This window comes from Erinaceus europaeus, chromosome 1 (genome assembly GCF_950295315.1).
Source record: "Erinaceus europaeus chromosome 1, mEriEur2.1, whole genome shotgun sequence".
Classification (NCBI taxonomy): Eukaryota; Metazoa; Chordata; class Mammalia; order Eulipotyphla; family Erinaceidae; genus Erinaceus; species Erinaceus europaeus.
Window position 1 is genome coordinate 30,238,801 of NC_080162.1, and position 15,918 is coordinate 30,254,718.

At 40.5% G+C, this 15,918-nt stretch overlaps 1 protein-coding gene across 5 annotated transcripts in view; it reads left to right on the forward strand.

The window, feature by feature from the left end:
• DUSP29 (dual specificity phosphatase 29) overlaps positions 1–15,918 on the forward strand; it is a 92,963-nt gene that overhangs the window by 53,119 nt on the left and 23,926 nt on the right. For all 5 annotated transcript variants that reach the window (XM_060171322.1, XM_060171426.1, XM_060171486.1 and 2 more), the window contains one exon: positions 4,378–4,614. In XM_060171322.1, the coding sequence (XP_060027305.1) occupies positions 4,378–4,614 (237 nt within the window). The remainder of the gene's footprint in view (positions 1–4,377; positions 4,615–15,918) is intronic.

A 15,918-nucleotide genomic window follows, 5' to 3' on the forward strand; every position in this document is an offset into this window, starting at 1 on the left:
TTTAAGATCTGGGAGTGTGATGCCTTCAGTTCTGTTCTTTCTTCTCAAGATTGTTTAGGCTATTTTAGGTCTTTTCTGGTTCCAGATAAATATTTGTAGCATTTGTTCTAGTCTCCTAAAAAATGTGTTTGAAATCTTGATGGGGATCGCATTAAATTTGTATATGGCTCTGGGTAGTATATTCATTTTTGATGATGTTAATTCTTCCAACCCATGAACATGGAATATCTTTCTACTTCGTGTCCTTTTCAATTTCCTTGAGTAGTGACTCATAATTTTCAGTATACAAGTCTTTCACTTCTTTGGTTAAGTTTATTCCTAGATATTTCATTGTTTTTGTTGCTATAGTAAAGGAACTGATTTCTGGATTTCATCTTCTTCTAACTTAGTGTTTTCATAGAGGAATGACACTGACTTTTGAATGTTAATTTTGTAGCCTGACACCTTACTGTCTTGCCTGGTGATTTCCAAAAGCTTCTTGCTGGATTCCTTAGGTTTGTCTATGTATATTATCATGTCATCTGCAAATAGGGAGAGTTTGACTTCTTCTCTTCCAATCTGTATGCCTTTAATTCCTTGCTCCTGCCTGATTGCTATGGCAAGAACTTCCAATACTATGTTGAATAGTAATGGTGATAGTGGGCAGCCCTGTCTAGTACCTGATCTGAGGGGAAATGCTTCCAGTTTTTCACCATTGAGTATGATGTTGGCTGTAGGTTTGCTATATATAGACTCCACTAACTTGAGTAATTTTCCATTTATTCCCTTTTTTTATCATAAAGGGATTTTGGATTTTGTCAAAGGCTTTCTCTGCATCTATTGATATAATCATGTGGTTTTTGGTCTTACTTTTATTGATGTGGTGGATCACGTTGATTGATTTACATATATTAAACCAACCTTGCATCCCTGGGATAAACCCCACTTGGTCATGATGAACAATCTTTTTTTTAATATATTGCTGTATCTGGTTGGCTATAATTTTGTTCAATATTTTAACATCTATGTTCATCAGAGATATTGGTCTGTAGTTTTCTTTTTTGGTTGCGTACCTGTCTGCTTTTAGTATCAAAGTGATGTTGGCTTCATAGAAGCTGGAAGGGAGTATTCCAGGGTCTTCAATCTTCTGGAAAACTTTTAAAAGTAGAGGTATTAGTTCTTCTTTGAAGGTTTTATAGAATTCATTTGTAAAACCATCTGGTCTAGGACTTTTATTCTTGGGAAAGGTTTTGATAACTGTTTCAATTTTGTTAGCTGTGATGAGCCTGTTCATATTATCTAGTTCCTCTTTATTTAATTTTGGAAATTCATAGGTTATCTAGGAAATCCTCCATTTCTTCCCGGTCCTTGAGCTTAATCCGCTGCATCACTCCTGACCCCTGCAATTTAAGTGTTTTATGTGTTTCAACCCATTACATTTACTTTTATTATTTAAGTTCAAATCATCACCTCATTTTTGGCTGGGGAGTTGGTTCAGTCTGTCTCTCTCTTTTTACTGTCAGTCAGGTTATCATTGGGATCCATTGCCTGCACAACAAACATAACGAATCTACCACTCCTATCAGCCATTTCCCCCTTTATTTTATTTGATAGGATAGAGCGAAATGGAAAAGGGAGAGGGAGATAAAGAGAGGGAAAGAGACACCTGAAGTTTCCCCCTGTAGGTGGGGGCCAGTGACTTGTACATGCTTATGTGTATGCCCAACCAGGTGTGCGATTGCCTGCCCTTGGTGTATGTCTTGCATGCTTCTGGGTTAAATTCCCATCATTACATAAACATAAGAAATACAGAGGCTGGGTAGGGCTGGGTAGTACCACACCTGGTTGAGTACATACATTACAGTGTGAGATGACTGACGTTTAAGCCTCTGCTCCCTGCCTATAGGGGAGAAGCTTCATGAGTGGTGAAGTAGTGTCTCTTTTTCTCCTCTATCTCCCCCTTGCCTCTAGATTTCTCTGTCTCTATCCAATAAATAAATAAATAATAATTTAAAAGGAAGAAATACAGGGGCCAGGTGATGGTATACCCAGTAGAGTGCAAGTACTATCATGCACAAGAACCTAGTTCAAGCCCCTGGTACCCACTGAAAGGGGAGAAACTTCACAAGCTATGGCACAGTGAAGCAGGTGTCTCTTCTTCTACATCCCTCTCTTTCTGACCCTCTACCAAAAAAAAAAGGAAAAAAAAGTCACTGGGAGTGCTAGAGTCATCTGGCAGGCACCAAACTCCAGCAATAATCCTTCTGACAAAAAGAAAAAGTACAAAACTAGAGTGGTGGCAAGGTACTTTGGCCTTTCTAATAAAAATGTCACATGTCCAGTGAGCAACTCTTTCCGAGGTATATTCTAATCCTTTTGATGTGATCCTACTAGACTCTGAAACGACCAATGCTTTTTTCCATTTTCAAGTATTTTCCTGCCCCCCCTTACACTGTACCCACCCCCATTCCTCAGTTTCTAAAATTTTTTTCAGAAGACAAAGGCCATGTACTATAAACACTATCAATTTACTATTTTTCTCATCTACAAAAATAGGAATAATAGTAGCATCTACCTCACCTTCAAAGCTCTATTTATTTGCTTGAGAGAGAAGCCAGAGTACTGCTTGTGAATTCAGGGTTTCCACATGTGCAAATCCTGCACACTCTCTGCTGAGCCATCTTTCTGGCCACAGCCTTGTTAAGAATATTCAGTGATAGTGGGGGTTGTACTGTTATGTGGAAAACTGGGAAATGTTATGCATGTACAAACTATTGTATTTACTGTAAAACATTAATCCCCTAATAAAGAAATAAGAAAGAATATTCAATGAACTAATAATTGTAAACAAGTTGAAGCCAAGCTTATCACAAAATGAGTGCTAGGTGCTTATTTTTATATTATTATTATTATTATTATTATTATTATTATTATTATTATCTGTTGCCACTAGGGTTATCACTGGGGCTCAGTGCCTGCATGATGAATCCACCATTCCCAGAGGCAACTTCTCCCCTTTTTCCCTTTCTTTCATTCCTCCTTTCTCCTTTATTTTGTGTTTGTTTTATTGCTAGGACAGATAGAAATTGAGAGGGGTGGGGACAGACACACAAAGAAAGAGAGATACCTGAAGGCAGCTTCACCACTTGAGAAGCTTACCCCCTGCAAGTAGAGGGGCTAATACCTTGAAGCCAGGTCCTTCCTTGCACATGGTAATGTGTGCGCTCAAGCAGGTGCCCCACTGCCTAGCCCTGTGCTGTTTGTTAAGTAAATAACTTTCCCTCCCTCCCTTTCCTTCCATGCTTCTTCTTCTCCTTCTCCTTCTTCTTCTTCTCCAAAGATCCTTTGATCTTATTTATTATCAGAGCACTCAGCTCTGGCTTATGATGGTTCAGGCCTGGGACTTTGGAGCCTCAGGTATGAGAGTCTTTTTTGCATAACCATTATACTATTTAACCCTGCCTTTCTTCCATGCTTCTCAATCACTCTATTCTTTTCTTTTTCCCTCTATCCTCCAAGAACAGGGACAGTAACTTTCTCAGGCTGAGTGTAGATGTTTATATAGCAGTCACTTAGTCCAGGGGAGAAATACTGACCAATATCATAGTTAATTAATTTCCTTGCAGACAATAGAAACTCTTCCCCCATATTCCATTTCCAGAGCCCAGCAAGTTCTCCAAATGCACCTTTTAATCTGTACCTTTTAATCTTTCTAGCTTGGAATATCTCTTCTGATCCCCTGGAAAATTAATACAACTGCTAGCCTTTTAGTTTTTTAGAGTGGAGAACAGAGACTTCAACTATCCTAACAAGCTGACAAACCTTCATGCAACCAAGTTTCCTCCCACTACAAAGCTTCTGGAGCCCCAAGAATGTGTGGTTGCCCAAAGCAGACAAGCTCTAGATTTACAGGTCTCCCCTTTCACTGGCCAAAGCTCTCTGTGTATGCTGAGTTCCACAGGCCTAGAATGTCAAGAGACTTCAGGGTCTTCCTATTCAGATTCAAAATGTCCTAAACCAGCAGATTCCAGTCAGATAAAAGAAAAAGTAGGCATCAATGAAGAGAAGGCAGGGGATTAGCTATGAATTTCTTAGGCCTGAAGACAATCTTTGGTCTTCTGCAAATTCTACTTAGCCCAACTCAACCCACATCAGGGGGACCCTTCCCTTTATCACTCTTAAATCTGGAGCTGGATAGAATGTTGAAGATGTGTTGTTTAACTGCCAACATGCCTTTCCTTGTTTACCTCTATGGTCTGGATAAAGGAAGCAGGAGCACAACAGACCATGAAATGCCTGCCATGTTTTAAAATCAGCATATCCTTGCCTCTTTTTATAAAGTCCATTCTCTGTCTCTGCCCCCTGCTAACCCCCATCCTGACCCTCTCTCCTGACCAGCTACAGAAAGGAAAGAAAATCCCGTGGCTCCAAAATGGCATCCCAAGAACCAAAGACAAGCCTCAAGAATGCCTATCTGTCTGCCAAGAGGCTGCTGCTGAAGGCAGAGAAGGAGGAGGAGGAGGCAGAGGACTACTGTACCCCTGGAGCCTTCGAGCTGGAGCGGCTCTTCTGGAAAGGGAGTCCCCGGTACACCCATGTCAATGAAGTATGGCCTAAGCTGTATATTGGCGATGAGTAAGTGCCCAGGCTGAGTCTCACTTTCTGCCTTGCCCAAGAAAAGCTGTCAATCCATCCCCCAAAATACCCCTTCACCTCCTCACCATGAGCCTTTGCTGTTTAAGTTAGTCTATGACACTGAAGGCTTACTCCCACTCTATAGACAATTCAAAAAAGAGGTCCAAGCAAGATAAAGGTTACGCCATCCTTTAAATACAGAGGAAGGAAGTTGGGGTTGTCATGGAGACTTAAGGATCATCAAGGACTCAAGCTTCAGCTCCACCATTTTATAGGTGTGATTTTCTTCTTCAAGGCTAAAGGTCTGAGATTGCTGGTAGGATCCAGCCATTATTTTTAATATCCATTCATTAAGAAAGTAGATTGAGAATGTTATGCATGTACAAACTATTGTACTTACTGTTGAATGTAAAACATTAATTCTCCAATTAAAAAAAAAAAGAAGAAAAAAAAGAAAGAAAGTAGATTGGGTGGGGGAGACAGCATAGTAATTATGCAAACAGACTTACATGCCTGAAGCTCTGAAGTCCCAGGTTCAATTCCCCAGAACCAAAGAGCTGAGCAGTGCTCTGGTAAAAAAAAGTAAGGAAAGAAAGAAAGAAAGAGAGAAAGAAAGAAAGAGGAAGAGAAGAGAGAGAAAGAAAGCGAAAGGAAGAAAAGAAAAAGAAAGAAGGAGGGGTAAAAAAAGAGTCAAGGGGACTCTTTCCAAAGAGAAGTCCCATCTAAAATGTCTCCAAGAAAGGCTGGAAATCATGGAGTTTTATTTTAGCTGGCCATAAAAACATGAAGAGTAAAGTCCATTCTCAGAATGGTGGCACAGGAGCACATCAACCTGTGTTTTGGGAAATATGGTAAGCCCAGAAAGGGTCTGGCCAACATCCCCTACTCTAGGTTTTTACTTTTTCATCTCTGAGTTTTTATGGCTCTACACTGACTTTTTCAGGTGCACTGTTCAGGTGAGCTATCTTGCCTATGCCCCTACTCTAAACTTTTATGGCCATCTTCCCCAATTGGGAAGTGTTCACTGTGAATAATAATAATAATGGGGCCAAGAGACAGCTCACCCAGTAGATTATAAATATTACTATTCTAATGACCTGGGTTCAAGTCCCTGGTTGCCATATGGGAGCACCAGGCAAAAGGAAGGCTTCACAAATGGTGATGTACAGTAGTGTCTCTCCTATTTCTCTGTTTCTCTCTGTCTCTCATACTCTAAGGGGAAAAGTCCACTGGGAATAATGCAATCATGAAAGTGTGAAACTCCAGCAACAATTCTGGAAGCAATAGTGATGGTGATAATAACAAAATAATGATGATGATGATGCCTATATATTTATGTCTTTGTGTCAAGTACTATGCTAAGGCCATCAGTTACTCCCATTTAAGGGGAAAGAAGCTAAGGCAGAAAGCAGTTAATAGTCCATAGCTCACAGGTAGCAAAGAGCTGGATTCAAATGAAATTTTGCTCAACCTAGAACTTTCATTTTTCTTTGCCTCCAGGGTTTTTTTCTGGGGCTCGGTGCCTGCACTACAAATCCACTGCTCCTCGAGGCCATTTTCCCCTTTTTTGTTGTTGTTGTTATTTTTATTGCTGCCATTGCTATTGTTGTTGCTGGATAGGACAGAGAGAAATTGAGAGAGGAGAGGAAAACAGGGGGGAAGAGAAAGACAGACACCTGCAGACATGCGTCACCACTTGTGAAGCGGCCCCCCTGCAGGTGAGGAGCCAGGGGCTTGAACTGGGATCCTGGCACCGGTCCTTGTGCTTTGCGCCATGTGCGTTTGCCCCGCTGCGCTACCACCTGTCCCCCAGAACTTTCATCTTAACTAGTACAACTTCTCACTCCATCTCCTAGGTTTCCAATTGACATTCCATCTCTCCACTGAGCAGATGGTGCAGGACCACAGCATGTGTGATTTAAATAAACATCTTATTGCTTAAAACCAGAGATAACTTGTTTAGTCATGGAAAATCCAGGAGGCATCAGTACCCCTTATCTTTTTCTTTTCTTGATATTTTAAAGGGGAAATATCATAAAAATGCATCTTTTTATAATAGATTAAACTAAATCAAGCATGATAAAAAGCAAACTGCAGGGTCCAGAAGATAACTTACCCAGTAAAACACAGACTTTACCATGAGGGCCAAGCTTGAGTTCCTAGCCACCACATGAAAAGGGGAAGCTTCTTGAGCAGTGAGTGATGCTATGGCATATGTCCTTTTCTTTTAGTCTTCCTGTTTGTTTCTCACCTTCTATGTGGGGGTGTGGGTGTGGGGTGTCCACTGAAAGGGGTGGAATTGCACAGACCTGAAACCCTGGTGAAGCTCAAGTGGCAAAAAAAAAAAAAAGCTAATTTTCCTTTGTCCACTTTTGATTCTTCCACCAAGCAGCCAGTATTTAAGTTCATTTACATCCTTCAACTACTTTAATGTATATGCTACTGTAAATATAAGGAAGTATATACACACATACAAGGGTTTTTCTTTTTTTGCCCACTGTAGGGCTTCACATCTGTTCAATTCCACCATTGTCCAGGGACACTTTTTTTTCCCTTTCAGTATCAGAAAGAAACAAAGAGGAGTAGTAGTCATGGCCAAGTGGTTAAGGTAATGGACTAGAAACAAAGAGAAGTAAATGTAGAGAGGGAGAGAGATATACAGAGAAAGGAGAGACACCACAGCACCACTCTACTGCTTGTGAAGCTCCTCTGTCTGTTCCCATGTTGTGTTAGGGACCCAAACATAGGCTCTCATACATAGTACAGTGTGTGTGCTACTGTGTGAACTATCTCCTGGGCCTTCAATAATGTTTCGGCTAAATAAAAAAAAAAATGTGTTGGTGGGTGGGGATAACAATACTATCTTGCCATTTATTATTCTATAGTATGGCTATACCACAAGTTCTCAGTCACTTACCAATTCTGGTTATTAGGGGAACCTAAGTGAAAGGTATATAGTGACTTTCTATACTCTTTTTTAAGTAATTGTTTTTGCTAAGATGTGACACAGACCATAAAATTCACCTTCTTAGTGTACAATTCAGTAGTTTCATTATATTCAGAGTTGTATAACCACTATTTAATTTCAAAGCATTCTCATCACCTCAAAAGGAAACCCCAAACACATTAATCACTACCCATTTTCTACTTTCCCTCTACCTCAGGCAACTACCAGCTTGCTTTCCATTTCTGTGGGTTTACCTGTTCCAGACATCTCATGTTGGTATGCATGAGACCCCTTCTGTTTCATTTGGTTTAAATCCCCCCTGCTTAACACTATTTTATTTACATAACCACTGTTAACAAGTTCCACCCTCCCTCCAGGGCATTGTGGTTCAGTGATAGGATTCTCGCCTGCTCTGCCCCTTCCTTGTCACACTTTGATTTTCACCAGTCACTTTTCTCTCCACCCTCTCTATGTCACATCCTGTTTCCACCCTACTTGGGAAGTATATATAAAGACAGCATTGTGAGTTTTAGAGTACTTTACCTTGAGTTTAGCTTAGCTCGTCTTAGATTGTGCTGCGTCCTGCATGAATAAAGAGATACTGCCTACAGCTCAACTATGAGTCCCTGGTCGTCTGTTACCAGCCCGTGAAGCCAGCCCTGCGAAAACAACCTAACCCGTCGAAAACAACATATGGCGCCCGAACAGGGACTGAAATAAGCCCTGAAACATGGACCGGCATCAACGTGGGACCCTACCCACCCATCGTCCAGATAAGTAAACTTGGCTACCCATCCACCATGGGTTGCCTTTCTACTTATGAAGAGGTTTGCCAAAGCCTCTACTGTTTCATCATGAGACAGTTAGTCTGTCTCTGGAACATTTTACTCTGGGCCACACTTCGGTTCCCTGACTGGGAACTTTGGTTTCTTATGACCGGGATCATAGAGCTTGGGAGATGCACGGAGATTTCTCCTTGGACTTTCTGGATTCCCTCTCCCATGTTTTCTGAGGAAAAGGACTACATTTTGCTCCGGGCCACAATTTGGTTCTTTATGACCGTAATCATAGACCTTGGGATATACATGGGGATTTCCACTGGGACTTTCTGGACTTCTTCTCGAATGTTTCCCATGGAGAAGGACTACTCTAATTTGAAGAACATTCTCGAGTACCCTGGCAGTTCCCAAGTATGGAGACACGTAGTTAGTTCTACTCTCCTGATCGGATTCTTTCTTCAACGGGAAGACGCTTTTAAAAATGGGTGCCTGAAGCAATCCAGCAGGAACAGTCAGAAGCACCCTAAATGGAATTTCGAGGATATTTTTGGACTAGGACGCCCTCCAGGGATTCTTAATCCTACATGGTGAGATCTTGATAATCTGGTTCAAGTTGCGTTTCATAAGAGAATGATTTGAATGACTGAATTTTTGTTTGACATTGACTTAAAAAAAAAATGCTGGACGCAGCCATGATTTCTAGAGACATCCAGAAACAATCCAAAAAATTGTTTTTTCCTCCTTTGATTTCTCTTTTACGTCTTGACATGAATCTGAAACGTTTAATCCTGAAAACTGTATGAGTTATGGGTGGGGCAGATAGTGCAATGATTATGTTAATTATTCTCATGCCTGAGGCTTTTAACCGTGGCTCTTCTGTTTACCTTTCCACATTTTATTGAGTTTAAACTGTTTAAACAACCTTAAAATCATACTAGAAAGGACTTCCAATTATAATGGAGTTATCAGTTATAGTAAACTTCTAATCTGCTACAAGTTTTGTTTGACAAGTAAGTGAATTTCAGCTGTCAAAGTCTTCACATGAAAAAGCATCTACTCAAATGGAATTCCTGGAAATCCATTTGGATCCTGTTCTCTGACATTGCCCCCGGAAACCAATGATGAGACCTGGCACGTCCTGAAGAAACAGATTCACAGACTCCAAAGCTCACTCTCTACAGAAAAGCAGAATTCAGGTGGCCGACATTCCCCATCGAGACAGACATACAGCGTTTCATCCCTTGGCATTTTTCTTCTGTGGTCAGCTACTTTGGACTGACACCTCCATCGGACTTACTGGTACACACTGCTGTGTTTCTCAAAGACTAACTTCAGCCAGTTGCATTGAAACTTTATAGACCATGTCCCCTCGCCTGCAGGCTCTGTCCCAGAGGCAGAAAGCCCCCCCTCCTTATTAGGTTATGCCCACAGAGGCATGAAGCGCACCAAGAGGCAAGAGATGCCCACAGAGGCAGGAAACGCCCTTTGAGGCAAGAGATGCCCCCAGAGGCATGAAGCATTCCCAGAGGCAAGAAACGCCCTTTGAGGCAAGAGATGCCCCCAGAGGCATGAAGCGCTCCCAGAGGCAGAAATGCCCTTTCGCCTGCTAGGCCTTTCCCTTTGAGGCAAGAAAAGCTCCCCTTGACATCACACTGGCTATTGCTGCTCACATATTTTGTTTTCCATGTCTTATGCCAGTTCTTTTGAAAACGCCTGTACGATATACGTTTCTGTTCACCCCGCAATGGCCATTAGTTAAAAAGAAAGGGGGAATTGTTGGTATGCATGAGACCCCTTCTGTTTCATTTGGTTTAAATCCTCCCTGCTTAACACTATTTTATTTACATAACCGCTGTTAACAAGCACCTCCCTCCAGGGCATTGGTTCAATCCCCAGTTTCATGATATGTTTTTGCTCCACCCCCCCTCCTTGTCACACCCTGATCCCTTCTTTATCACACCCTGATTTTCACCAGTCACTTTTCTCTCCATCCTCTCTATGTCACATCCTGTTTCCACCTTACTTGGCAAGTATATATAAAGACAGCATTGTGAGTTTTACTGTACTGTACTTTGAGTTTAACTTAGCTCGTCTTAGATTGTGCTGCATCCTGCATCAATAAAGAGATACTGCGTACAACCCAGCCATGAGTTCCTGGTCGTCTGTTACCCACCCGTGAAGCTAGCCCGGCGAAAACAACATAACCCTTCGAAAACAACAATCTCACATAACAAAATGGTAACATATGACCATTGATGACTGGCTTCCTTCAATTAGCACAATGTTTCCAAGGTTTGTCCAAATCATAACACTGCTCAGTTCTGGCTTATGGCGGTATGAACCTGGGACTTGAGAACCTCAGGCATGAAAGTCTCTTTGCATAACCATTATGCTATACCCCCACCCGATAAATAAATATTGTTAAGGCTAATAAAGGTTAGCTATAATAATAAAATAGTGGTTCATGTAGGGAAGAAAACTTCTAAATTTCTCAAAATAATCATCAAAGCCCACTACTCCAAAGCTACTCTTATTAATACTTTAGTGTATGTCTTAAACCTTTAATTTGTTCTTATATATTTTAAACCATACTGACTTTTTAATTTTTTTCACATAGCACCATTCATAATCCTTTCCTTTAATGGTAGGATTTTAACAGAATTCCAAGCAGAGGAAATAGCATAAGAACAGGCATAGAGATGATAACAAACAGGACAACTTATCTGGAGTGTAAAAAATAAATGTAGTAATAAGTGCACTTTCAGAAGGTCTGGGATAAAGCTATATTCCACCATGTGAACAACTCAGATTTAACCTTGTGGTGATAACAGGTAAATCCAAAAATCACAATAGTCTACCACAGCAATAGTTTATTTCTCATTCACATGGCATGGCCATAGTGGGTCAGTTCTAACTGTGTTCCATGTCCACTTTACTCCAGGAATCAAGACTCAGGTTGCTAGAGAAGCCCCTACCTGGGATTTTTCCAGTCTCCTCGAAGAGATAATAGAGAGCAAGGCAACTCATATGCTCAGGAAAATGATGTATACCTGCTATGCTCACATTTTATTGGTTAAAGTAAGCCCATGACAAAGTCTCAAACCAATGGGGAAGGAAAGTAATCCTGCTCCCACTGCAAGGGGAGAGGCAGCAAGTAGTACAAATGATAACTCACAATCCATTACAGCCACCACCTACTCCAGGTATGGAGGCCTTGGGCAGATCATTTTGCCCTTGAGAGTCTGTGCCCTCATATCTAAAAAAGATTACTTACCTACTGTTAATCACAAATTTAAAAAATATTACTGAGAAGAGTTAAAGAAATATTGAGGGAGTGAAAGATAGCTCACTAGGCAGACAGCACACTTTGCCACGCACAAGGACACATATTCAAGCTCCCATCGCACGGAAGTACTGTGTGCAGCAAGTGCTGTGGTGCCTTTTTTTTAAATATTTATTTATTTATTCCCCTTTGTTGCCCTTATTGTTTCTTTTTTTTCTTTTTTTTTTTAAATAATTTATTTCTTTATTGGGGAATTAATGTTTTACATTCAACAGTAAGTACAATAGTTTGTACATGCATAACATTCCCCAGATTCCCATTTAACAATACAACCCCCACTATGTCATTCATCATCTTTCATGGACCTGTATTCTCCCCACCCATCCACCCACCCCAGAGTCTTTTACTTTGGTGTAATAGTCCAATTCCATTTCAGGTTCAACTTGTGTTTTCTTTTCTAATCTTGTTTTTCAACTTCGGCCTGAGAGTGAGATCATCCCATATTCATCCTTCTGTTTCTGACTTATTTCACTCAACATGATTTTTTCAAGGTCCATCCAAGATCGGCTGAAAACGGTGAAGTCACCATTTTTTACAGCTGAGTAGTATTCCATTGTGTATATATACCACAACTTGCTCAGCCACTCATCTGTTGTTGGACACCTGGGTTGCTTCCAGGTTTTGGCTATTACAAATTGTGCTGCCAAGAACATATGTGTACACAGATCTTTTTGGATCGATGTGTTGGGTTCCTTAGGATATATCCCCAGGAGGGGAATTGCAGGGTCATAGGGTAGTTCCATTTCTAGCCTTCTGAGAGTTCTCCAGACTGTTCTCCACAGAGGTTGGACCAATTGACATTCCCACCAGCAGTGCAGGAGGGTTCCTTTGACCCCACACCCTCTCCAGCATTTGCTGCTGTTACCTTTTCTGATGTATGACATTCTCACAGGAGTGAAGTGATATCTCATTGTTGTCTTTATTTGCATTTCTCTGATAATCAGAGACTTGGAGTATTTTTTCATGTGTTTATCGGCCTTTTGGATCTCTTCTGTGGTGAATATTCTGTCCAAGTCCTCCCCCCATTTTTGGATGGGGTTATTTGTTGTCTTGTTGTTGAGTCTGGCAAGCTCTTTATATATGTTGGTTATTAAACTCTTATCTGATGTATGGCATGTAAAGACCTTCTCCCATTCTGTGAGGGGTCTCTTGATTTGGGTAGTGGTTTCTTTTGCTGTGAAGAACCTTTTTAATTTGATGTAGTCCCATAGGTTTATACTTGCCTTAGTCTTCCTTGTAATTGGATTCGTTTCATTGAAAATGTCTTTAAAATTTATGCAGAAAAAAGTTCTGCCAATATTTTCCTCTAAGTATCTGATAGTTTCTGGTCTAACATCCAAGTCCTTAATCCACTTGGAATTTACTTTTGTATTTGGTGAAATACAGTGATTCAGTTTCATTCTTCTGCATGTTTCAACCCACTGTTTGCAACACCATTTGTTGAAGAGACTCTGCTTTCCCCATGTAATAGTCTGGGCCCCTTTGTCAAAGATTAGATGTCCATAGGTGTGGGGCCTCATTTCTGGGCTCTGAATTCTATTCCACTGGTCAGTGTGTCTGTTCATGTTCCAGTACCAAGCAGTTTTGATGACAATGGCCCTACAATACAGTTTGAGATCTGGGAGTGTGATGCCTCCAGTTCTGTTCTTTTTTCTCCAGATTGTTTTGGCAATTCTAGGTCTTTTCTGGTTCCAGATAAACATTTGTAGCATTTTTTCTATTCTCCTAAAAAATGTGCTTGGGATCTTGATGGGGATAGCATTAAATTTGTAGATGGCTCTGGGTAATATATTCATTTTGATGATGTTAATTCTTCCAACCCAAGAACATGGAATATCTTTCCACTTCTTTGTGTCTTTTTCAATTTCTTTGAGTAGTGAGTCATAATTTTCAGTATACAAGTCTTTCACTTCTTTGGTTAGGTTTACTCCTAGATATTTTATTGTTTTTGTTGCTATAGAAAAAGGAACTGATTTCTGGATTTCAATTTCTTCTAGCTTAGTGTTTGCATAGAGGAATGCCATTGCCTTTTGAATGTTAATTTTATAGCCTGACACCTTACTGTATTGCCTGATGATTTCCAAAAGCTTCTTGCTGGATTCCTTAGGTTTTTCCATGTATACTATCATGGCATCTGCAAATAAGGAGAGTTTGACTTCTTCTCTTCCAATCTGTATGCCTTTAATTCCTTGCTCCTGCCTGGTTGCTATGGCAAGAACTTCCAACACTATGTTGAATAGTAATGGTGATAGTGGGCAGCCCTGTCTAGTACCTGATCTGAGGGGAAATGCTTCCAGTTTTTCACCATTGAGTATGATGTTGGCTGTAGGTTTGCTATATATAGACTCCACTATCTTCAGGAATTTTCCATCTATTCCCATTTTTTGTAGTGTTTTGATCATAAAGGGATGTTGTATTTTGTCAAAGGCTTTCTCTGCATCTATTGATATGACCATGTGGTTTTTGGTCTTGCTTTTGTTGATGTGGTGGATCACATTGATTGATTTACGTATCTTAAACCAAACTTGCACGCCTGGGATAAACCCCACTTGGTCATGATGAACAATCTTTTTAATATACTGCTGTATCCGGTTGGCTAGAATTTTGTTCAATATTTTCGCATCTATGTTCATCAGAGATATTGGTCTGTAGTTTTCTTTTTTGGTTGTGTCCCTGTCTGCTTTTGGTATCAGAGTGATGTTAGCTTCATAGAAGCTGGCAGGGAGTATTCCAGTGTCTTCAATCTTCTGGAAAACTTTTAAAAGTAGAGGTATTAGTTCTTCTTTGAAGGTTTTATAGAATTCATTTGTAAAACCATCTGGTCCAGGACTTTTATTTTGCAGAAGATTTTTGATAACTGTTTCAATTTCATTAGCTGTGATGGGCCTGTTCATGTTATCCACTTCCTCTTTACTTAGTTTTGGAAGTTGGTAGGTATCTAGGAAATCATTCATTTCTTCCAGGTTCTCTAGCTTGGTGGCATACAGTTATTCATAGAAGCCTCGCATGATATGTTGAATTTCTGCAGTGTCTGTTGTGATATCTCCTCTTTCGTTTACTATCCGATTTATTTGGGTCTTCTCCCTTTTTTGTTTTGTGAGTCTGGCTAAAGGTTTGTCGATTTTGTTTACTCTTTCGAAGAACCAACATTTACTTTCATTGATCTTTTGTATGGTTTTCCTATTCTCAATGTTATTTATTTCTGCCCTAACTTTAGTGATTTCTGTCCTTCTGGTTGCTTTAGGATTCCTTTGTTGTTCTTCTTCTAGGTCTTTAAGATGTGCAATCAGGCTGTTTATTTGTGCCTTTTCTTGTTTCCTAATGTGTGCTTGTATAGCTATGAACTTCCCTCTTAGGACTGCTTTAGCTGTGTCCCAAATATTTTGATAGCTTGTGTCCTCATTTTCATTGAACTCTCGAAACATTTTGATTTCTTCCTTGATTTCCTCTTTGACCCAGAAGTTGTTAAGAAGTGTACTGTTGAGCTTCCACATTTTGGGACTGTTACTAATCTTTTGTTGATTGTTAAGTGTTAGTTTAATTCCACTGTGGTCTGAGAAGATGCTTGGGATGATTTCAGTGCTCTTGAATTGGCTGATGCTGTCTTTGTGGCCTAACATATGGTCTATCCTTGAGAATGATCCATGTGGATTTGAGTAAAATGTGTATTCCAGTTTCTTGGGATGAATGACTCTGAAAATGTCCAATAGTTCTAGTTTATCTATCTCTTCATTTAGTTCCCTTATGTCTTTACTGATTTTCTTCCTGGATGATCTATCAAGTTGAGATAGTGGGGTGTTGAAGTACCCTACTATGATTGTGTTACTGTTAATATATTGCTGTAGTGGGGGTGGCGCAGTGGGTTAAGCGCATGTGGCGCAAAGTGCAGGAACCGGTGTAAGGATCCCGGTTCGAGCCCCCGGCTCCCCACCTGCAGGGGAGTCGCTTCACAGGTGGTGAAGCAGGTCTGCAGGTGTCTATCTTTCTCTCCCCTTATCTGTCTTCCCCTCCTCTCTCCATTTCTCTCTGTCCTATCCAACAACGAATTGCATCAACAAGGGCAATAATAATAACCACAACGAAACTACAAGGGCAACAAAAGGGGGGAAAAAAACGACCTCCAGGAGTGGTGGATTCACGGTGCAGGCACCGAGCCCAGCAATAACCCTGGAGGGGAAAAATATATATATATATTGCTGTAGCTCTTTCAGTAGAAGTTTGATGTATTTAGATGG